Here is a 23,280-nt window from a genome sequence, read left to right on the forward strand (position 1 = left end):
TACCAATAAAAGTCATGATCATGACAATATCTTCTGTTCATTAGTTACCTTGTGCCAGGCACTGTTTAAGCATTTCCTACATGTGGAGTATGCCTCCCCCATCACCCTCTGGGTAGATATTAGTATTATCATCATCTCCCCTTTACAGAAAACTGAGGCATAAAGAATTTAAGTGCCAGACTTCCCTGGTGGTCCAGTGGTTAAGAACCTATCTGCCAATGCAGGAGACATGGGTTTGATACCTGGTCCAGGAAGATTCCATATGCCTGTAAGCTGCCAACTACTGAGCCTGCACTCTGCAGCCCGTGCTCTGTAACAAGAGAATCCGCTGCAACTAGAGAGTAGACCCCACTCACCGCAACTAGAGAAAGCCTGTGCTCAGCACAGCCAGCACTGCCCAAAATACTTACAAAAAAGAATTTAAGTGCCGAGTTGTCGTGTGAGCCCTGACAGTTGTAACTTGCATTTTTTTGTAACTCAAGTGCCTGATTTAAGCTTTGATTTCCGAGGCATCCACTTCAATAAGACATTACTTCAAGGACGGCTATCTCAAATAAACACATTGCCAGCCACAGAAAGATAAGGAACCAGCCTTCCCCACCCCCTCACCCCTCCACCCCAGGCTTCTTTGTTTTAAGGATCTTGGTGAATTTCTATAATTGACCATTTAAGCCACTTGTTTTCTCTCTCACATTTTAAATTCACCAATAAAGAGCAAGCCTGCAAAACTACAGGCCATCCACCCTCACCCACCCTTGATCCCAGGGAAATCAGAACCCCTGGCCCAGGTCCTCTCTCTTTCTCTACCCTTGACCCTCGACCTTGCTGTGTGGCCCCAGATATGCCTTCTCCTTTCCAGGACCTGTGAGTAATAAACCCCCTTTCCCCTTCAAGTTGCCTGATGGTTATTACTCTTGCAATCATAAGAACCACAACACTGGTTATGGATAGATAGGCTGAGACCCGAAAAAAACACATCCCATGCAACATCCCTGAATTAACAGGTAGCAGGATGGGGCCAAACCCAGCTCTGTCAGAGCCCAAAGCCTAGGTTCCTAAGCACACCCCTTTTTCCAGCCTGTGCTGTCTCCCCCTCCAGTTCCTTTTGTTCCAGCATCTTTCAAATGGTGGCCTTCCCATTTCCATTTCCCGTGGGTATATATTTAGGAGTCCTATTGCTGGCTTTTATGACAAGCTTGTGTTTAAGTCTCTTCTGAAGAGACTCCCACACTTTTCCAAAGTGTCTGTACCATTTACCTTCCCACCAGCAGTGTCATGAGGGTTCTGATTTCTCCACATCCTCACCAATACTTGTTGTTTTCTAATTTTGGTTATAGCCATTCTAGTGGGTGTGAAGTGATAACTCGTTGTGGGTTTGATTTGCATTTCTTGAATGGCTAATGATGTTGAGCATCTTTTGATGTTTCCATGAATCATGCATGTATATTCTTTGGTGAAATGTGTATTCAGATCTTTTGCTCACTTGTTTAATTGGGTTGTTGTCTTATTTTGGAAAACTAAGCTTTCTTAAAATACTCTGGTTACAAGTCCTTTATAAGACATATGATTTGCAAATGTTTTCTCCCTGTCTGTGACATGTCTTTTCAATTCCTTAATAGTGTGAATCTTTTTAATATTAATGAAGTCCAGTTTATGGTTCTTTTTCTTAAAAAATAGTGGCTTTCCCCAGGCTCTAGCCTTCGTCCCTGCTTTTCTCAGTTTACCTCCACATCCTGGGTAAAGCAGGGCTTTCTGATGCCCTATTTTAGTGCAGCTGCACTGACCTATCTATGCCTTCGTGGCCTTGTCAGAATGGATAAAACATGGCTTTTTGTTACAAAGCCTTGGAACTCACTACTCCTGTTCCCCAGCCCATTTCTACTTATTCGAGTTTGTGTTATTTAATGTAAGCATGTATCACACTTATAATTAGGACAAACAGTAAGCATACTAAAAATATAAAAGAAGCAGATTAGCCTCTAAGGGGTTCTATCAGTTCAGCCCTCCCAAACCATCATTAGCCAGACATTTTCCAATGTTCGGCGTGTCAACGTATGTTACTAAGAACCGTAAGATATTTAATTGAGGAGATGCTGAGCAATCTGCAGCTGAGATTAATCACTCATATTGTGACCCAAATATCCCCTTTTCCCCAGGGTTTAATTTATTCTCCCCCAAACAAGATTAGCACAATAAACAAGCCTATAAAAAGCAGAGGTGTCCTTCATCTAGAATTGCAAATGGAAAACAGAATTCAGTTCAAATCTTAAGGAGCTAAATATATCTATTCATTATAAGGAAACGAGTGTGGCTATTGTTATTTTAAGGGAAAGATAGAAAAATTTGGGATACAAATTTGCTAAGAAGCAAGGGGATTCTCAAAGGATGAGCAGACATTTTACTCAAAATGACGAATGACCTTTTCTGCGAAGAGCATGTGGGATTACATGTGATTTTTAGTTAGATGCAGATGGTGTCTGACCCCTCCCCACCTCAACCCAGCCCTCTTGCTGTCCTCATCTGAGCCTCACTCCAGCCCTCCCTGGCACACCATTTTCAACCGCCCACAGTCTCTCCTCCCGCCTCTTTGCTTATTCCAGCTCAGTCTCTTTCCAGGATGTCTTTTCCTCCATCTGCTGACTTAACATCCCCAGGCTTTTGTTTTTAGCCCAGTGTTCACCTTGCTCAACTCCACTCCCTGGATGATCTTACATATGTCTGCAGCTGGAACACAGTCCCTCTACCTTGATAACCCAAGTCTTTTGCCAACACAGACCCTTTCCTCACCTCGAAACCCTGCACATTCAGCTGCCAACCGATGAAGGACACCTCCTCTCTCAATAGGCCATGGGCATCTCAAGCTCACCGTGTCCAAAACAGAGCTGGTTCTTTTTAAACCTGGTTCTATTTGAGTTCCTCTTACTGAATGCCACCACCATCTGTCCACTCTCCAAAGCCAGAAATCTCAGCCTTATTTATTCTAGGTTCTTCTTTTGCCTTCCTGACCTCACACCAAACCTCTCTACCAAGTCCTCTTGAGTTTACCTACCCAACAGTTACCCCATCTGTCTTCTCTTCCCTGTTTTACTGCCGGCCTCCATCAAATTGGTCCAACAGTCTCCTAGTTGGTCTTCCTGCTCTCCAGCCCATGTCCATACTATCACAAAGCCCCTTCTTCAAAGGCCAATCCAACCACATCATTCTACTTTATAGAGCTTTTCAGTGGCCCCATATCCACATATTTCATTAACCCCTCCATGATCCGGCCCCTTCTTACCTCTTCAGGCTCATCTACCCTTACTGTTCCCCCAGCTCATGCCAAGCACCAGCCCAGGGACAGAGTGGCTATCATGGGGACCTAAGCTTATATGATTTGAAGGGCCCTCCAAGAAAGAGCAAACAACACAATGACTAGAAATTAGTTCCAGGGCTTTGGAGGGTTGTGGGCAGTGGCAGTCCTGAAACAACCTTCACTAGCTTCACCCCTGGTCTAGCCAAACAGAACAAGTGCCGTCCCCTAGAGCATGCCATGGTCTTCCACAGCCCTTGCCTTCATACAAGCTGTTGTCCTTCCCTGGAATGCCCTTTTCAAACTTCCCTTGTCTGTCCAGCAAAATCGTTCACCCTTCAAAGGCCAGGTCAGGCACACTTCCTCTGTGCAGGCCTCCCTGAACACCCCTCTCCCCACCCCCTTCCCCACCCCACCCCCTGCCCTGAGTGGAGCTGACTGTTCTCTCCTTCCCATTCTCACTGTAACATTGTACCCTGTCCTTTACAGAGGAGGTCATGCTCAAAGGAACTTGTTGATTTAAGACCAGGCTTCCCCGTGACTGCCTCAAGGTCTGAGACAAGGTCATTCTTCTTTAGATTGTTAGAGCACAGCAGTACCTGGCACAAGGTAGGAACTCAATAAATGTTTGCTGAATGAAGGAAAAAGACATCCTCCTTTCAGCAGAGCACGTGGAGTAGAGCACTGAAATAGACAGGAACCCCGGCGGAAGGCGGTGGTTTGCTAGTGAGCTCTCTGCTGACAGCCTGCATCATCTGACAGGAGGTCTGGCAAGAATCCAGTGGTGAGCTCCTCCCCATGGGCTTCCCACCCGCCTCTCCACTCCACTGCCTCCCTTACCTGTCCTCCTTGTTGATCTGGTCCCCGAAGCCCACCGTGCTAACAATTGTCAGCTTTAGCCCCACGTTGCTCTCTTGAAGGTCATAGGTATTGGACCGGAGCTGGACACCCGGCTGTGTGTGGGTGGCTGGCTCCCCCTCGAACTTGGTGTTGAACAGGGTGTCCATGAGGGTGGACTTGCCCAAACCTGTCTCTCCTGAAAAATGAAAGAATGAATTGTGATGCATTCACACATATTTTGGATGTATATTCACTGACATGGGAGACTATACACAGTAAGACACTAAGTGAAGAGCGCCTAGAACTAGATGGACTAGGTGATCTCAGTTAAGTGAAAAGGAGTCTAAGGAACTGCAGCAACGTATTAGTGGTAGTCATCTCAGGATAGTGGAATGGGGGTAATTTTCCTTTTAGTCTCCATATTTTTGTACTATTTGAAAATTGAGCGTGCATTGTTTTTACACTCAGAAAAAGAAACCGTGTTAAAAGGCAGTGATGAAGAGGCAGAGTCATGCCTAGGAAACGACTGGAAGGGCATACAGTGTACTCTTACCAAATAGTCATCTCTGGGTGGTGGGGTTGTGTGTGGTTTTCACTTCCTTCTTTATGCTTTTCTCTATTGTCCCAGTTTTCTACAAGGAACTTGTACAGCTTTCATAAGAAAAATTTAAGGGCTATCTTCAAGTTTAAAAGAAGGGACAGAAGTCCCTCCTCAAATAAATATTCTCTCCTCTCAGCACCGGCCCCCTCATTCCCTGCCAGCCCCAGACAGCAGGGGATGCACATCCCAGTAGGGAGGCCATTTTTAGCTAATGGGGAGGGAATTCAGCAGGCCACAAATTATCCTTTCCTTTAGATTTCAAACAAGCCAGTCATTTGTTTGTTTAACTAACAGGCTGCAGGATACTAATAAATTCAACCACTGGAATTTCAAAGTCTTGGCTTTCACACTAGGGAGTGGGGGCAGGGCTGTGGGGACTGGTGAAGGTTCTTGGAGGTTATTCCTGAGAGCCGAGAGCCGCAACGGATGTTAAGCCACTGCCAGGAGCCAAGGACTGCGCTTTGGAGACCTGGGCTGCCCCGCTATCATCACCCCTCTGCTCCCCTTCCCTGCTCCCATCCCTTGAGACGTAAGAATAGACAGGTCTTCCTGATGGGGAGCAGGGTCGGGGGGAGGGGGTACTGGGTTGGCCCTGGACAAATCCTGGCCTGGCAAGTCCCTCTTTGTGACCGAAAGCACTATCTCCAGGGCAGTCCAGGGCTGGGGTTATAGCTGCTCAACCCATAAACCATAAATGGTCCATCTCTCCTCCACCCTCTGGGTGTGTCTAGCTTTGCATCTTGCAAACCTCTTTCATCCCGAATAATGAGCTATGAATACAGGAGGTGCTTTTAAAAACATCTGTTTCTCACAGACAGGGAACAGACTTATGGACATGGTGAGGGGGTGGGGGTGGATAGTGGCAGAAAGGAGAGGGTAGGCTGAATGCAGAGAGCAGCATGGAAACATATACACCAATATATGTAAAATAGATAGCCAGTGGGAATTTGCTGTATGACTCAGGGAACTCAAACCAGGGCTCTGTGACAAACTAGAGGGGTGGGATGGAGTGGGAGGTGGGAGAGAGGCTCAAGAGAGAGGGGACATATGTATACCTATGGCCGATCCATACTGATGTAGGGCAGAAACTAACACAACGTTGTAATTATCCTTCAATTAAAAACTAATAAATTAAGAAAAAAATATTTGTCTCCGCTGAGCGCTCTCTGTGTGGAGAGATTGGTGAGACAGAGCGGGAAAACAAGGAGAACATTCAACTCAGCCTGGCTACCCGGCCCCCCAGCCCGATTTCATAGCCAGGTCTGACTAATGCGGTTGAGTGCCGGGGTGCAGGGAAATGTTCCTTACACAGATCACATTTCCAGCCAGGATCTGCTATACCTATTAGCAGCAAACACTCTCTCAAAAGAGGCCCTTTCTTTCCCTCCCTAAGAGCACCAGAAGTATTTGCGTCCCCAGAAAAATTTGGCGAGGTGGAGGGCCTCTGTCATGGGAGGTGGCAGACTTGGCCGAGCAGTGGCACACAACATCCGCCTCCCCACCCGAAGTGGGGCGCAGCTCCACTATAAAGGGGCCAGCACCTCTGAGCTGGGAAACCAGGATGGCTCCTCCCCCTAACTCGCCTTCCCTCGGGCGCTGAGGTTCAAGCTACATTTTAGCCCGTCTTTGTTCATGCCTAATAAATCGTCCCTCTACATCCCCACTTTCAGCCCCTTTCTCCTGTTCCGTGAGCTCTCTGCTGAATGGCTTGAGACGTGGTAGGCCCTGACTCCCCAGCACCAAGAGCTGGCCCCTGACTCCCTGATCCTAAGACTTCTTGGAGAGCAGGGGACAGGCAGCTTCTAGGACTCCCCGGAGCGCCCAGCAGAGGCTCACACAGAGCCCTCAGGAGCAGTAAGCAGAGGGAGGGGCCCACCCTGTTTGTGCAGCTGGAGAAAGGGAAGCTGGGCGGGCTGGGCAGGGCAGGGCAACAGGGAAAATGACCATCCCGATGCCTGCCAGCACAAAAGGGCTGTGGAAATTAGACACTCAATGATGAGTGTCTGGAAGAAAAGACCCAGCGGGTGTCTAGGGAGTTGTGATGAATTGCAACACAAGAAGAGGGCAGAAAATCAAGAACTGGTCCCATTGCTCTCAGTGCTCCTGCCCAGGTTGCCATCAATGTGGAGGCTGGGGGGAGGGGGGCAAGGAACTCTCTCCCTCTCCATGGCTGGCACAGACCCAGCCTAAGCCTGGGATGCTGTCCTGGGCTGAGCATTGAGGGTGGGAGAGGAGCCTAACTCACATCAGGTCAGCAGATTCCACGCCCCTGCAGGAAGGTGGGGACTTGGCCATTACATTCCAGCAGGAAACCTGAGGAGTCCCCAAGGATCAATTTCTCTCTCCTCCTCCCTCCTCAAGAGTGGACAGCAGGCTTTCTTAACCCTTTTTAAGTCATCTCCACCAGTAGAGAGGATTTCCTCTCACTTTGCTTAATGTAGATAGGAACCTGGAAAGACTAGATTTTTTTTTCAAGATTTCATTTTAAAATATGAAATCTGCTTTTTCAAACTATATTCCCTGGGATAGTCTGGTGTTGACCTCTCTACCCTGAGCTCAACACCACTGTGACAAAGAAAAGCTTAACCTTCTTCCTCATCTGCAGTTAATGTTTGCATCCTCTGGTACCTCGTGCAATTCAGTTGTTGCAAGTGATTAAATGCAGAGTCCCAGGCAGGTTATCACTAAATGACTATGTCACCTAAGCCAAGCCTTTCCCCCTTTTCTGATTCCAGTCTCTTTTCCCATAAAACAAGCAGGTTCGAGTAGTAATAATAAAAGTTATTGCTTCTGGAGCACCTACTTATGTGGACACCACTGTAAATAAATACCTTACATATATTTTCCTCTGTATTCCCCCAAATAAGCCTGTGCATTCAGTTTCAGTCCAGTAGCTCAGTTGTGGCCGACTCTTTGTGACCCCATGGACTGCAGCACGCCAGGCTTCTCTGTCCATCACCCACTTCCGGAGCTTGCTCAAACGCACGTCCATCGAGTCGGTGATGCCATCCAACCACCTCAGCCTCTGTCATCCCCTTCTCCTGCCTTCAATCTTTCCCAGCATCAGGGTCTTTTCCAATGAGTCAGTTCTTCGCATCAGGTAGCCAAAGTATTAGAGCTTCAGCTTCAGCATCAGTCCTTCCAATGAATATTCAGGACTGATTTCCTTTACGATTGACTGGTTGCATCTCCTTGCCATCCATGGGACTCTCAAGAGTCTTCTCCAACACCACAGTTCAAAAGCATCAGTTCTTCGGTGCTCAGCTTTCTTTATGACCCAACTCTCACATCCATACATGACTACTGGAAGAACCATAGCTTTGGCTAGACAGACCTTTATTGGCAAAGTAATGTCTCTCTGCTTTTTAATAACTTTGTCTAGGTTGGTCATAGCTTTTCTTCCAAGGAGCAAGCGTCTTTTAATTTCATGGCTGCAATCACCATCTGTAGTGATTATGGAGCCCCCAAAATAAAGTCTGTCACTGTTTCCACTGTTTCCCCATCTATTTGTCATGAAGTGATGGGACGGATGTCATGATCTTAGTTTTCTGAATGTTGAGTTTAGAGCCAGCTTTTTCACCATCTCTTCCTTCACTTTCATCAAGAGGCTCTTTAGTTCTTCTTTGCCTTCTGCCATAAGGGTGGTGTCATCTGCATATCTGAGGTTGTTGATATTTCTCCTGGCAATCTTGATTCCAGCTTGTGCTTCATCCAGCCCAGCATTTCACATGATGTACTCTGCATATGTTAAATAAGCAGGGTGACAATATACAGCCTTGACGAACTCTTTTCCCAATTTTGAACCAGCTGTTGTTCCATGTCTGGTTCTAACTGTTGCTTTTTGACTTTCATACAGATTTCTCAGGAAGCAAGTCAGGTGGTCTGGTATTCCCATCTCTTTAAGAATTTTCAGTTTGTTGCGATCCACACAGTGGCTTTGGCATAGTCAATAAAGCAGAAGTAGGTGCTTTTCTGGAACTCTGCTGCTTTTCCTATGATCCAGCGGATGTTGGCAATTTGATCTCTGGTTCCTCTGCCTTTTCTAAATCCAGCTTGAGCATCTGGAAGTTCTCAGTTCATGTACTGTTGAAGCCTGGTTTGGAGAACTTTGAGCATTACTTCGCTAGCGTGTGAGATGAGTGCAGTTGTGCGGCAGTTTGAGCATTCTTTGGCATTGCCTTTCTTTGGGATTGGAATGAAAACTGATCTTTTCCAGTCCTGTGGCCACTGCTGAGTTTTCCAAATTTGCTGGCATATTGAGTGCAGCACTTTCACAGCATCATCTTTTAGGATGTGAAATAGCTCAACTGGAATTCCATCACCTCCACTAGCTTTATTCATAGTGATGCTTCCTAAGGCCCATACTATTTGTCCTTAATTTTCTGATGAGTTAACCAAATCACTTCCTAGCTGCGTGCATCTGCCCCTGCTCTTCAGTCTCTCTGCACCTCACTTTCCTCATCTATAAAATGTGGAGGAAGAAACTGACCCAGGGTCACAAAAGTAGGATGTGACAATGCCAGCGTTTGGCTGCAGGCAGTCTGACACTGGAGCCCATATATGCTCCAGTGTCCAATAGGTGCCATATGCTGGTTCACTCAGTCAACAAATCTTTAGAGCCTCTAATAGGAGCCAGGCACAGATTTAGGAGCTGGGGATACAGCAATGAACAGGACAGCCACAATCTCTGTTGGCATGGAACTCACAGTCGCATGGAGCTTGTCTCTTCTGGCTCTGAATGTTGGAAAAAATCAAGAGAGATGTCTTTGAGTTCAACCGGGAGGTGTCCAAAAGGAAACTCTCCAGGAACTCCTGTTGGCCAAGGGAGCCTATGGACGGGGACAGGGTCCTGCCTGGCTCTGTGACCTTGCCCTCTATGCCTTCCTCATTTTGCAGAGACCTGGCAAACAGTGGTGTGCTGGAGCTGGCTTGCCTGGCTTCCTGCAGCTCTTCTCAAGCCCTCATGCAGTGACGTCAAGTTGGCAGTTTAAAACCAGCTATGGTGAGACTTAGCAGCAGCAGCAGCATGGTGAGAATAATGACAGCTGGGAAACCAGCAGATGCTATAAACCATGGTAATGTTTCTCCTGAGAGTGGGTTGCTCGATGCTGACCAGCACACTATCACTGGCAGCCTTTCTTAGACAAGTGGACGGCTGCCTCTCCCAGAGATGGTGGGCTGAAACCATTGCCCCCTGACCTTGAGAGAATGCTAGTTGCCCTTCCCCTCCTTCTGCAGAGCCTCAATCCTGCTTCTCTTGTATGTTTTCTTCCCCCCAAGTTCAACAGAACCCAGTTGAGCCTGGAATCCTGAGCAGCTTCAAAGTAAATATTATCATTATGACCCTTTGTGCTCTTCACAGGCATTCTCTGTTGCTGGCACATTCAGAGGGTTGAATCTCTTTGGGGTTCCTTCCCAGTCGAATGTGTGCACTGCTGACTCAAGTGGTTCCTCCAAGGCTTCCTGTACTATATCTAGAATCCTGGGATCCTAGTGATTTCTAAAGCTAAGGGACTAGTAGATTTTTTAGAGGGGGAGGGGAATCTCATCCCATTCAGTAATTATTGTCTTTATTGTCAACTGTTGGAAAGGAGACATAATATGCTCACACCCATGTGCCTGGCCCTTTAAAAATAATCGTAGATGTTATTATTGGGGCCCTTGCATAAAAACTATGCTCTTGATTCATAAAAATTCTCCCTCTCAATTCCATACTGGAGTGGGTAGCCATTCCCTTCTCCAGGGGAGCTTCCTGACCCAGGGATTGAATCCAGGTCTCCTGCAGGCAGATTCTTTACCGTCTGAGCCACCCACCAGGGAAGCCTGTTTCCATCACACACATGTGCACATATGTGTGTAGGGTACTCACTCTGCTGCTGGAGCCTCTGATCAGAGCCTAGCACCAGATAAACACTGCTGTGATGAAAATATCCTAGGTCTCTGTTAATAACCGAGGCTGGGGTTAGCACAATTTTACATTTACTTAAAATTTATTTAAAATGCTTGATCAGAAAAGAAAATCCTTTGGGGAAACATACCCTATGCAAACAAAATGGTTTTCTAGCCATCATTAAGGGAGTAAAACTGACTGTTATGCACAGGCAGTAGGCACGAAAGTATGGTCACTGAAGGTTCTGTGAGAGAAACAATCACCTTCAGCGGCCAAGCCATGGACCCTTCGCCAAGTCAGCGACAGCACCCCGCCCCATGGCCGGGCTGAGATGGCAGCCGAAGAGCTACTGTAAGCCACTCGTGACTTAGGGCCAAAATGTGGGTTCTTAGAGCAAGGACAGGCTTGGGAGCCCAGCCAGAGATGGGGATGTATGAGTTGCAGGCTTTTGTGGATCAGGGATGGGGAATGAAATTAACCCAATCTGGGCAGGTGCATGCAAGGCGTGCACCCGCAGGGCTAAAAGGGGAGTTACTAGGGCAGCCATTTCCTGAAACTTCAGGTAGGGAGAGGAAGAGAAGGGGACTCCTTGGGTGTAAGGGTCTCCTTTCTCCCCTTCTCTTGGAGGATCTGTCCCCGGCAGTTGAGCAATTCTATCCCCACAGGTGCACAGTGAAGCAGTTACAGTAGTAACTGCCTGGGTGAGTGGGGGTTTACTATTTCTCCCACCCACTTTGCCTGGAGCTTGGCTGCCTCTTCCTCTGGGCCCTAGGAGAGCCTGTGGTCCGAATGGCCAATTACCCCACACTTATAGGCTCTCCCAAAGCTGTACCAGCCACCCAACTGCGATTGGTTTGAGAGGTTGACATGGGTGGGCCTTCACTTCTCGTCCCCTCAACTTCAGCGCAGGTCATCCGGAGCTCTGGGAGGAATGCCAAGGGACTCCATCATGTTTGTACAGAAGTTTTCAGTAATCAAATATGTGAAATAAGTTGGCCATCAGCCAAAGATGGGAAAGATCTGGCAGTGCTAATATTGGATGTGATGGCATTTGATCTTGATGTTGATCACCACAGCTGCTGTTTGTTTTGTATCCCTCTCCTAACAGAACTTCATCATAACCATGGGTCAACTTTTGGCATTTGGAGAATTAACAGCTTAGATACGGATTTTCAGGCCCCTGATAAGTAACCTGCGAAGCATGTATTTTCATCTCATAGACTTCAGAGCTGGACAGTGGGAGTGAGTCTTGTCGCTACTGAGTGAGTCTAGCTGACCACCTGTCCCCCAGTTATAGAAGTGGCTTTGTTTTTTTTTACTTGTCTTTTCTACTTGTCTTTGAGAGTGCAGTTATTCTCCTCCACGAAATGATCTGAGGAGTGCCAGGGATGGAGACAAAAAAATAAAAGAGTCCCACAAAAAGGAATGGCCTTAGTTAGAAAACATCACTTTAGACTACATTAGAGTAAAATATGCAATTCAGTTGTGGTCCAGACCCTCAACATGAATGAACTCCCCATAAGCTCTATACAAAAATAAGAAAAGGCAATTATCAAGCGTTTGAGTGTTCTAATTGGCATGAAAACTGTCATTATTATGGTATTTATACAGCCATTAAGGTTTGGAGGTACGTCACTGAAAATATGCAGGTATGCCTTACTACACTGTATAGTGAAAATTATATGCTGTGACCATGTTTGTAAATCTGGGATTATTTAAGGTCTCAGCCAAGAGTTGGACAGGACTGAGCACAGCACGGCAGCAAGGTCTAAAGAGAGATTCTTAAAGAATTTCAGGGAACTGCTATTCCTCAGATGCGTTTGGTTGGAGCGTGACAGTTTCCAAGACGCTTCTGGGTTCTCAAGAGGTGTTGCAGGCAGCGGTTACAGAAGCAGTGGGAGGAACAAAAGGTCAGGCAGACCTGGGTCCTTGTCATGGCTCTGCCACTTAACCTGTGTGGACTCAGATAAGTCCCTTATCCTCTGGAGTTTCTTGGTCTCCATCTGTTCCTTGAGGCTATGAATACCACTTGCTCTGTTCACTTCCCAGAGTCCTAGTAAGGACCCAAATTGCTAACATGGGAAAGTGTTTGAGAAGTATAGTGAGTGGTTCCTGCGGGGATAATTCATTCATTCATTTCATGTACATCATTGAACTCTCTTTGTGCTGTGATCAGCACAGTAGAGGTGACTAAGACATGGTTCCCACACTTGAGACTAAAGATCCAGGCACAGATACACTTAAAGGGAATAAAAGAACTTGCCACACAGCTGTGTGGTCGCTGCGCTTAAGCTCAAACTGTACCAAGCACAGCACGGCTGCAGAGGAAACAGACAGACCCAACCCACTGCCCACAGCTGGGAAGCAGGCATCTCTCCACAGCCGTTACCTCCCTCCCAGTTCTGCCCTGACTCTTATTCTCTACAGTCAGAACAAACCTGACAAGAGCTGGTCAGCTCCCTCACAGAATTTCCACTGGGTGTCACACAGCTCAGCTCCCCCCACCCACAAGGGATGGCCCAACATTCTGGTCTGGGCAGAGAAAAAAAAAAGTGTAATTACAGCTAGCTGCTCACAAAACAAGCAGAGGGATAAAAGAAGATGGGGAGAAATACTCTTGCAAATAGATCAGAATGACACACTATGGAACCTAATTACCTGCCAAGCCACATTCAGCCATTAAGGATCCATATTCTGTAATAGAATTTCCTGCTATGGAAATACTCACCCACGCACAGGATGTTGAAGCAGAAGCCCTGGCTGACTGACTTATTCACCAGCTGGTCGGGCAAGCTGTCAAACCCCACATGTCCAGCCAGGGGGACTGTTCGGCAACCTTCACCCTAATTTGGAAAGGGAGGGAGGAGAGAAAATGAGGACGTGCTTACAAGCAACCTGGGTCGCACTTTTCCCATCCCAGTGCCCTCTGTGCTAGGAAGGAACACATACTCGGGGAGTCGGGCTCATCTCCCCTTAGCTAGTTCCTGATCCAAAACAAAATGACCCATTAGCTTACAAATCATGGATTCTTGGGTTCCGGCATCCTTGAGGCTCCATAATGAATGTCAATACAGTTCACACGCAGCCAACTACAGAGAGGGCTTGTACGGGGTGGGGGGGGGGGGTCAGAGGATGAGCACTCTGGGGCCGGAGGTTCCCATTCTTGGGTTAACTCTGTTGGAGACGATATCATGTTACAGGTGATTGCGAGACTCAATATGCTAACACACATGTAACGAGCTTAGGACAAAGCCTGAAACACATATAAGTGTTCAGCAAACATGACAAAGAAACTTCACAAAAGCAATTACTGGGACCTCCCTGGTGGTCCACCATTAAAGAACTCACCTTCCAATGGAGTCATTGCTCCTTGGACAGGGAACTAAGATTCCACATGCCAAGGGCAACTAAGCGCACGTACCACAACTAGAGAAAGCCCACACTGGGCAACGAAGACCCAGGGCAGCCAAATAAATAAATAAATAAAAATTTAAAAAGCAATTACTCCTCTCTTTAGGGCACTTTTGGGGATCTAACCAAGGTGGCACAACATACAGGTTAAAAATCAGGCAGGTCTGAGTGGGAGTCCCACATTCTCCACCTCCTGACCTCAGACACATTTACTGAACTTCTCGATATCTCCACATCTGTAAAACCAGGCAGTAGTAGTTACTACCTCGCAGGACTGGTGTGAGGACTGGATAGGATAATGCTCTTCATGCCCTGAGCATGGGGCACAGAGTGTGATAAGCACGCCAGCAACTGTAGCTGCAGCTCTTTCTGCACTGTGACGTTCTCCTTCCCCTCAGACCCTCAAACAATAGGCAATGCCATGGAACACTTTGTGACAGTCCAGCTACACAGCTGCCCTCAGCCTGCCCCGGGTTCCCTGGTCTCCATCGGGGTCAGGTAAACCATTTGCAGCCCTGGAAAGCAGGGGGCCTTTGCTCTGCCTGCAGGTCTCAAGGGTTCTCATTGTTAGCAGTTCTACAAAACAGGGAGAACCTCACACTGAGGAAGGCTTCCAAGGAGTCAGGGGGCAGTACCGAAGGGGCCTGCTTGTACTCAAGAAGCCAGCTAAGTGCCGGTGGCCCCAAGGGAGGGGTGCAGAGAGGAAAGGGGAAGCAGGGGACAGCTGAGCTAGACAGGAGGGTGGGCTACACAGGGAGTCAGACTTTCTGTTTGGTGGAGTCCACTGAGATTTCCGTACCCAGAAAGGTGCCAAGAGCAATCCAAAAGGGACACAGGAGGTGCCAGGAGTCCTATCCCAGGATCACCAGCCGTGCTAGCAGGTACCTCTCAGGCTGGATGGGCCTTGCTTTTCGACTCAGATCATCAGGGTAAACTTTTGCACTGAGACAGATGGACTGCTTTTGCGGGGGAGCCCCTCAGCAGCTGGCATTGTCACCACTGGTTCCCAGACAGCCCTCCCTCCAGCATGGGATCCAACTCCCATAGGTGTCACCAGGTCACTGAAGAGATAGGACAAGTGCCCATGACTGCCATCTGGCAAGATGGTTACCCTCATACATCCCACCCCACACACTCCCAGCAGAGTATTCTCAACAGACAACCATATGCCATCACTCGGTCCTGGCTGGTAGATTCTGGACCCCCGAGGGGTACCTGAAGACAGCTGAGTTTCATGAGTGGCCCGCATCACTCAGGGCTTGTTCTACATCTGCCCCTCTTTGCCTTCCCTCACCCCTTTCTCCTTCTTTTTATCAAAACAATCAAAGAGAGATATACGTTTCCCACCATTCACTCTTGGTCCTCAAGGCTGCAGGGGAGACAGAAACCTAGGAGCCCATCTGCTTTCTTGATGGAGCCTCCTACTTAGCAGATCAGAAATTGGGACGGACTCAGAGTCGAGGTCCTGAGCCCTATTTTATCGCCCCTGGCTGCCTCTTCCTGTTTCCAAATTCGGCACCATGAAACTTCCCACTGCTCCAAGGCTTCTGGTCCAAGTGCCAAAAGGTGAGGAAAGGGAATTTTCAAACTGAAGATAGTGAAGGGCAGTGGGGAGGACTCCATATCTTATTCTTAAAGATTTATTTCATTGCCAAAACCTCACCAAACACCCCTCAAATGGCGACAGTTATCTCCCACCTAGCCCAGTGCTGTGAGTGCCTGAAATAGCTGAAGAAAACATATGGCCTTTATTCCCCAGGCAATGGGGTTTGAAAGGGGCATTTTGAGTGTTTTGAGCAGGAAGGACCGTGACACAAGTGGTGTTTTCAAAACATCATTCGAGCTGCAGGGCACTTGATCAGTGGGAGGAGAGAGAGGGCAGGGGCAGGAAGACATATTGGGGGTGACTCCAATAACGCTGAACTGGCAGGGTGACAAGCAGGCACTGTGACAATAAATGCTGGCTGAAATGAACGGATCTGACTTGGGACTCAGGAGAGAGGAACAAATTTGAGAGCCGTCCTAAAGGAAGAATGAGACTCAGTGAGTGTTGGGGCAGAGAGTAAAGGAACAATCAAAGCTGTCAGGCTGCAAGGTCCTAGGCTTGGGAGCCTGGACTGATGGCACCAAGGGCAGAAAAAGGGAAGCCAGGAGAGGGTGCTTTAGTGGAAAAGTCGAAGATTCTCATTTTAAACAGCTATTATTTTAAAATGACATTTATCAGATTTTTATAAGAGTAATCAATGTTCACATAGAAATTTTAAAACATATTGAAAGTTATAAAGAAGAAAATAAATATCACTCATAATATCACTCTGCAGAGATAATCACCACTAATATTTATGTGTGTTTCCCTATAGTCTATACACTTCTTTCTCTATCTCTTTTTTATTTTTTTAAAAAATGGGATAATTGTGTATATATATTCCTTTTCATCTCCTGGCTTGATAACCTGACACTTAATATAGTATGGATGTTCTCTTGAGTAATTAAGTATATTCTAAAACAATACTTTTTTGGCCATGTAGCATTCTATTGTAAGAATTTACCACATTTTCTCAACCCATCTCCCACTGCTAGACCTTTAGCCTGTTTCCAAGTTTGCAACCATTTTAAGTAATAATTCATGTTCTTACACGTTTGCATAGTCTCTGATTATTTCCTTAAGCTAAATTTCTAGAATTAAACCCTGCTAGGTCCAAGGGCACACACACTGGAAAGACTTTGGTACACACTGGGAAATCATTCAACAGAGAATATTACAAATGTCTATTTCCAACACCAGTGTGTGAGCATGTCTGTTTACACATACTTAGACTAGCACTGAGCTTCTGAGACTTTTTAACCATCATGAATTTTGTCACTGGAAAATGGCATCATGTCACTTAATTTGCATTTTATTAGTGAGAGTCAATTTTTTTTTTATTGTTCAACTGTGTACGCGATTGTGTCTATGTACATGTTAGTTGCCTATCCGTGTCTTTGCCCATTTTGTTAAAATGGGTACTTGTCTTTCTCTTCTGGATTTGTAAAAGCATTTTCTATATTAAAGAAAATGAGATAGTTTTGATTTTATGGTGACATATCTATCCTGAAGAAGTCCAGTATGTACTTAGCAACATGGAATTGCATGCTCAGGGACAATTCAGAACTGAGACAAATTTAGGAGTGAGAAGTATGAAACTGGATGTGTTCTTCAAGAGACAGTCCAGGGAGAAAAGAACTAAACATTGAATATAAGAGATGCCCACAAGTAAGGAATGGGAAGATGAAGAGAATTCTTCCAAGAGGGAGGGAAATGATCAGGAAAGTAAGAGATGCCCCAATTAGTTTTCTATCACCAGAGGCCAAGGTTGAAGTCAGGAATTATTACAAAGAAAGAACCATTGGTCTGGATTTGGTGAAGTCTACTGGTAACTTTTAGAATCCTTTTTTTTTTTTTCTGTCTTTTTATCTGGTGTCCAGTACTAGGAACTAGGGAACATGGGATCTGAATAATGTGTCTTTCTTGCTAACCAAGATTTAAGCAGTAAATTGTATGTCTCAGTCCTTGTAGCTGAGAAAGCTTCAAAAATGAATTTGTAAATGCAGTTCCTGCTTTAGGAAATCCTGTCTGGCGAGCACCATTCACTCCTGCTTTGATGAATCTTAAAAGATGTCAAGGTCACCGTTATGAATATCAGTCCCCATTGTTCAGAGGTAAATACATAGAGGTGAAAAGGACAGGATTTGGGCTGAGTGGACATTGACCCTATGACAGCCCCCGGAAGTTTCTCCACCCCCCCCTTCCTCTCTAAACCTCTGGTAGTTTATCTCTTTCCTATTTCTCCTTAAGGTGGCCTGATTAATTGAGGGCCTGATTGCTTTGATTGCAGTTCATTGAATGTCCCTGGATTACAAAGTGCACAAGAGGAAACGGAACTGGCAACCTGGCCCAGCACATCTGTCACTAAACTCTTACCATCTTGAGTATCAGGTGGTGCCACGTCTGAGGCTTTAAACTGAGATGCTAGAAAGGACAGAGCCATCAAAATGTTAAATGGCTTGTCTCCCATCACCCTGCAACCTTCCCTGAGAATCTACTCTACAGAAACTCACATGCCTATACAAAGATCCATGTACATACAATACAAGGAACTCATTACAGTATTATTTATAATGCTGAAAACCTAGGGGAAAAAACCTAAATAGCCGACAATGGGAAAATAGTTAACTAAATTATGGTAAGTGCACATTCTGGAATATTCTGCAGCCATTAAGAAGCATGCAGTAAGTCTAGAAATAGAATTACAGATCTAGAAAATAAACTTTTGGTTAACAGGGAATAAGGAAGGGCAGAGATAAATGGGGAGATTGAGACTGACATACACACTACCTTATATATTAATAAAATAGGTAACTAACAAGGACCTACTGTATAGCACAGGGAACGCCACTCAATACTCTGCCATGACCTATATGAGAAATAAATCTAAAGAGTAGATATATGTATAACAGAGTCACTTTGCTGTACACCTGAAATTAATACATTGTAAATCAATTATGGTGGTGGTGGTTTAGTCACTAAGTCTTGTCCGACTCTTGATACCCCCTGGACCAGAGCCCGCCAGACTCCCCTGTCTGTGGAATTCTCCAGGCAAGAATATTGGAGTGGGTTGCCATTTCCTTCTCCAGGGGGAATCCTCCTTATCCAGGGATTGAACCCACGTCTCCTGCTTTGGCAGGCATCGCAGGTGGATTCTTTACTGCCTAGCCACGAGGGGAGCCCAAAGATCAAGAAATCAACCATACTCCAATACATAAAAAAGAATGCAGTAGGTCTATAGGTACTGATGGGAATATCTGAGACATATTATAGTAGAAAAATAGAAGCTGTGGAACAATAAGCACAGTATGAGTCGATACATGCAAAAATCCCTACGTGTGTGATGACACATACATGAATGTGAGTGCAAAGAAAGGCAACCAAAAAGACACCTCTTAAAAACCCAGAACTCAAGCTACCTCAGGAAAGGGGACCGGAACTAGGGGCTTACTCAGGGGGGGTAGTTAGTGTGCTTCTGCATTGTTTGATTCTTTTACAGCATGAATGTATTCACACATTACCTGTGTAATTTAAAAACATCTTTAATACACGAAAAGAGAGTTCTCACTCAGCTTTGCAGCAGGGGTAATTAGGATGCAGAGTCTGAGAAGAGCTGAAAGGAAGGCAAAAATGAAAGTATGCTCCTGAGAATTGGGGGAGCCCTCACTCCCCTCCCCAACTGCATTTCCTGTTTTTGCCTCATCTGCAGGCACCTGCGGTTTTGAAATACGTTATACCACATTTCATATCACAGGCAGAAACACTGCTCTCTTTCTCTTCCGCCTCCTCCCGAGGACATGCCAATTTCGTGTTTTAATTAAATATTCGAAGGATCATGTTATAAAGAACGAGTGAAGGCAGTTCCAGCTGTGCATCAGTTTCCCCTTGCTGTGATTCTGAAAATAAAGAGTCCCGAAGCACCCAAATGGGCCACTCCTGTCCCCGCCCCCCAACCTTTGTGGCATAGGAAAAGGAGGGTCCATCTGTCTCCATTTCAAACTGGGGTGGGAAAAAAACCTGGAGTGGCCAAGTTAACGTAGCTGTCACTCTGAAGGATAAGGCCAAAACAAAAAGTTTGGAACTCATGGCTGATAACTGGGCTTGCCCTTGACTTTCTTCCTCTGGCCTTGGCACGGAGATGCTAGGAAAGGACAGAAACACGGAAATCAGATTCTCTCTGGCAGCCTCATGTGTCATTTCGTGGTGGGCCTAATTTCTCACACTTTTCCATTCTCTACATCCATCCCCAGCTCTGAATATTGACCTCTGAGAGACCCTGCAAATCTCAGGATGTTCAAACTCAATGAATAGTTCAGTGATGCATGATGGACTATTAAGCGGATGGTAAAGAACATATTCATAGTCAAGGCTATGCTTTTTCCAGTGGTCATGTATGAATGTGAGAGTTGGACTGTGAAGAAGGCTGAGCGCCGAAGAATTGATGCTTTTGAACTGTGGTGTTGGAGAAGACTCTGGAGAATCCCTTGGACTGCAAGGAGATCCAACCAGTCCATTCTGAAGGAGATCAGCCCTGGGTGTTCTTTGGAAGGACTGATGCTAAAGCTGAAGCTCCAGTACTTTGGCCACCTCATGCGAAGAGGTGACTCATTGGAAAAGACTCTGATGCTGGGAGGGATTGGGGGCAGGAGGAGAAGGGGACGACCAAGGATGAGATGGCTGGATGGCATCACTGACTCGATGGACGTGAGTTTGAGTGAACTCCGGGAGTTGGTGATGGACAGGGAGGCCTGGCGTGCTGCGATTCATGGGGTCTCAAAGAGTCAGACACGACTGAGCAACTGAACTGAACTGAAGAAACATATTCTAAGAATATTTAATAGCATAGGAACATGATCACCAAATACTGTTAGGTGAAAAAAACAAAACCTTGTATGTACAGGATCATCCCAATCATGGGGAAAATAAGCATATATGCATTTTTAAAAGCTTGGAAGAATAGATACCAAAATGGTGACAATGGTCGCTTGGGGGTTGGAGGGGCTGTAAGAGTTGGTGCTTTCCTCTGTTTTCCAAACTTTCTACAGTAGGCATATTTTAATTTTATAATCAGAAATAAAATGTTATTTTTTAAAAGCACCTATGATGATATTTTCCTAGGCAGGAAAGTAGCCTCAGATAGTTTAACAAAATCTTTAGTTACAATGAAAAAGTTGCTTTCTGTACAGATAATCAGACAATTCAGTTGATGCTTTCCTCTGTTTTCCAAACTTTCTACAGTAGGCATATTTTAATTTTATAATCAGAATTAAAATGTTATTTTTAAAAAGCATCTATGATGATATTTTCCTAGGTAGGAAAGTAGCTTCAGATAGTTTAGCAAAATCTTTTTTTTGTTTAGCTAAATATTTAGTTACAATGAAAAAGTTGCTTTATATACAGATAATCAGATAATTCAGTTAAGTATTCAGCTTTCAGGCAGTTTTATTGTATATAAAATATTTATTTTACCAGTAATACAATAAAACCTCATTATTTTCCTTATTATAACATAGGTGCATGCATACTAAGTCGTTTCAGTTGTGTCCAACTCTGCGACTCTATGGACTGTAGCCCCCCAGGTTCCTCTCTCCGTGGGGATTCTCCAGGCAAGAATACGGGAGTGGGTTGCCATGGCCTCCTCCAGGGGATTTTCCCAACGAGTTATTTACCACTAGCACCCTGTGGGAAGCCCCATTATATATATGTGTGTATATATATAAAACATTATTATATAGTATATTGTTGTTATTATTATATAGTATATTGTTGTTGTTTAGTTGCTAAGTCGTGTGTGACTCTTTGCGACCCTATGGACGGTAGCCAGCCAAGCTCCTCTGTCCATGGGGTCTTCCAGGCAAGAGTACTGGTGTTGGTTGCCTTTTCCTTCTCCAGGGAATCTTCCCAACCCAAGTTTCCTGCATCGGCAGGAGGATTCTTCAGTGCTGAGCCATCAGGAAAGCCCCATTATGCCTTATTATTATAAAGTATAATGGGGACTTCCCTGGTGGTCCAGTGGTTCAGTATCTGCCTCCCAATGCAGGGGACATGAGTTCAATCCCTGCTCTGGGAAGATCCCACATGCTGCGGAGCAACTAAGCCAGTGTGCCACAACTACTGAGCCCAAGCATCCTAGAGCCTGTGCTCTGCAACAAGAGAAGCCACCGCAATGAGAAGTCACCACAACTAGAGAGTAACTGCTCGCCGCAACTAGAGAAAACCCACAAAGCACAAAGTTGGTGAGGCCAAAAACAACAACAACAAAAAGATTCATGTGAAGCAGGCGGCAAAGTCAAATCGCATAAACTGATGAAGCAATTAGGTGGATGCTAGCCCTATTTGCTGCCTTCAGTGTTGTAGAGTGCGTGCATGCTAAGTCGCTTCAGTCGTGTCTGACTCTGTATGACCCTATGGACTGTGGCCTGCCAGGCTCCTCTGTCCATGGCAGGGGGGTTCTTTACCACTAGCAAGTGACATAAGAGATGCAGGTTCGATCCCTGGGTCGGGAAGATTCCCTGGAGGAGGGCATGGCAACCCATTCCAGTATTCTTACTTGGAGAATCCCATGGACGGAGAAGCCTGGAGGGCTACAGTCCATAGCGACGAAAAGAGTTGGATACAACTGATAGAGATAATCATGTTAATGGCCTGCATTATTAGCCATAGAAGCACAAAAGCACTGATAAGTTCCCAGAGGTTAAAAACAAAAACAAAAGCAAAAAACTCCAGTATGCCTAACACATGAAAATCAGGATTTCCCTGGCTCTGATTAAGCTGGGCTGAGGAAACTGATAGTAATAATAATGCCCTAACTGGAAGAGAGAAATTTGGGGGCCTTTTGGACGAGACATAAAGCCTGCAAAAGCCAGCATCACACCTTGGGGGCCCCAGTGCCTTTCAGTGGGGAGTAACTTAGGGGATCCTGGGGAAACACACAGGAAACCAGCCCCCCATGGAGACAGAAGGCCCAATTGTGGCAAATCTTAATACACTGGATCAATGCCAGAGTGGCTTTTCCTCCTGTAAAAGGATTCACAGCAGGATTCTATTAAATAGCTAGCTCTCCTAGTGCATTTAAAAGGGGATTCAATAGACAAAAATTCAGCTGTCATGTACCTTTATAAGAAGACAATAGCTATATAGACCTACACGGATAGACAGACAATATCTGAAGGGTCGCTGCTTTCCATTCCAGTTCCAGAGACCCTGCTGAGCTAAAAACCACTGGCTTGCTTTCTCTACAAGTCTTTCCACCCAGCTCAAGGAGTCAAAGCAAGGAAAAGGTGGACTTAAATTCTGCCATCTCATTTGGAAGCAGAAGCAGTCAAGGACTTGAAAGAAATTAGGCCAGAGGACTAGGAAACACAAGAACCATACACGGTTAGAGCTGGAAACGCCCTTAAAGATCACTTCATCCAACCGGCTCATTTTATAAAAGGGGAAACAGAGACTCAGAGGGAGGAAGTGACGTGTCCCCAGTCACACAGTGATTTCGAGGCAGAGAACGGTGAGGGGACCCTGACAAGCAGACAGCCACTCTCAAATGGAAAGGCTGACTCAAGTGGCACACAGATTTCTTTCTGCTGCTAGAATTCCAAGACACGGGGCTTGGGGCTGATGCTAGTCAGGAGGAGAAGGGTGGTGGAACAGGCTCATGAAGGCTGGTG

At 45.9% G+C, this 23,280-nt stretch overlaps 1 protein-coding gene across 5 annotated transcripts in view; it reads right to left on the bottom strand.

Annotated features, from left to right (window-relative positions):
• Positions 1–23,280, bottom strand: part of SEPTIN6 (septin 6) — a 76,535-nt gene that overhangs the window by 46,369 nt on the left and 6,886 nt on the right. For all 5 annotated transcript variants that reach the window (XM_040265152.1, XM_040265150.1, XM_040265153.1 and 2 more), the window contains exons 2-3: positions 13,349–13,463; positions 4,130–4,325 (exon numbers count right to left, since the gene is read on the bottom strand). In XM_040265152.1, the coding sequence (XP_040121086.1) occupies positions 4,130–4,325; positions 13,349–13,463 (311 nt within the window). The remainder of the gene's footprint in view (positions 1–4,129; positions 4,326–13,348; positions 13,464–23,280) is intronic.

Source organism: Oryx dammah, unplaced genomic scaffold (assembly GCF_014754425.2).
Source record: "Oryx dammah isolate SB20612 unplaced genomic scaffold, SCBI_Odam_1.1 HiC_scaffold_23, whole genome shotgun sequence".
Lineage (NCBI taxonomy): Eukaryota > Metazoa > Chordata > Mammalia > Artiodactyla > Bovidae > Oryx > Oryx dammah.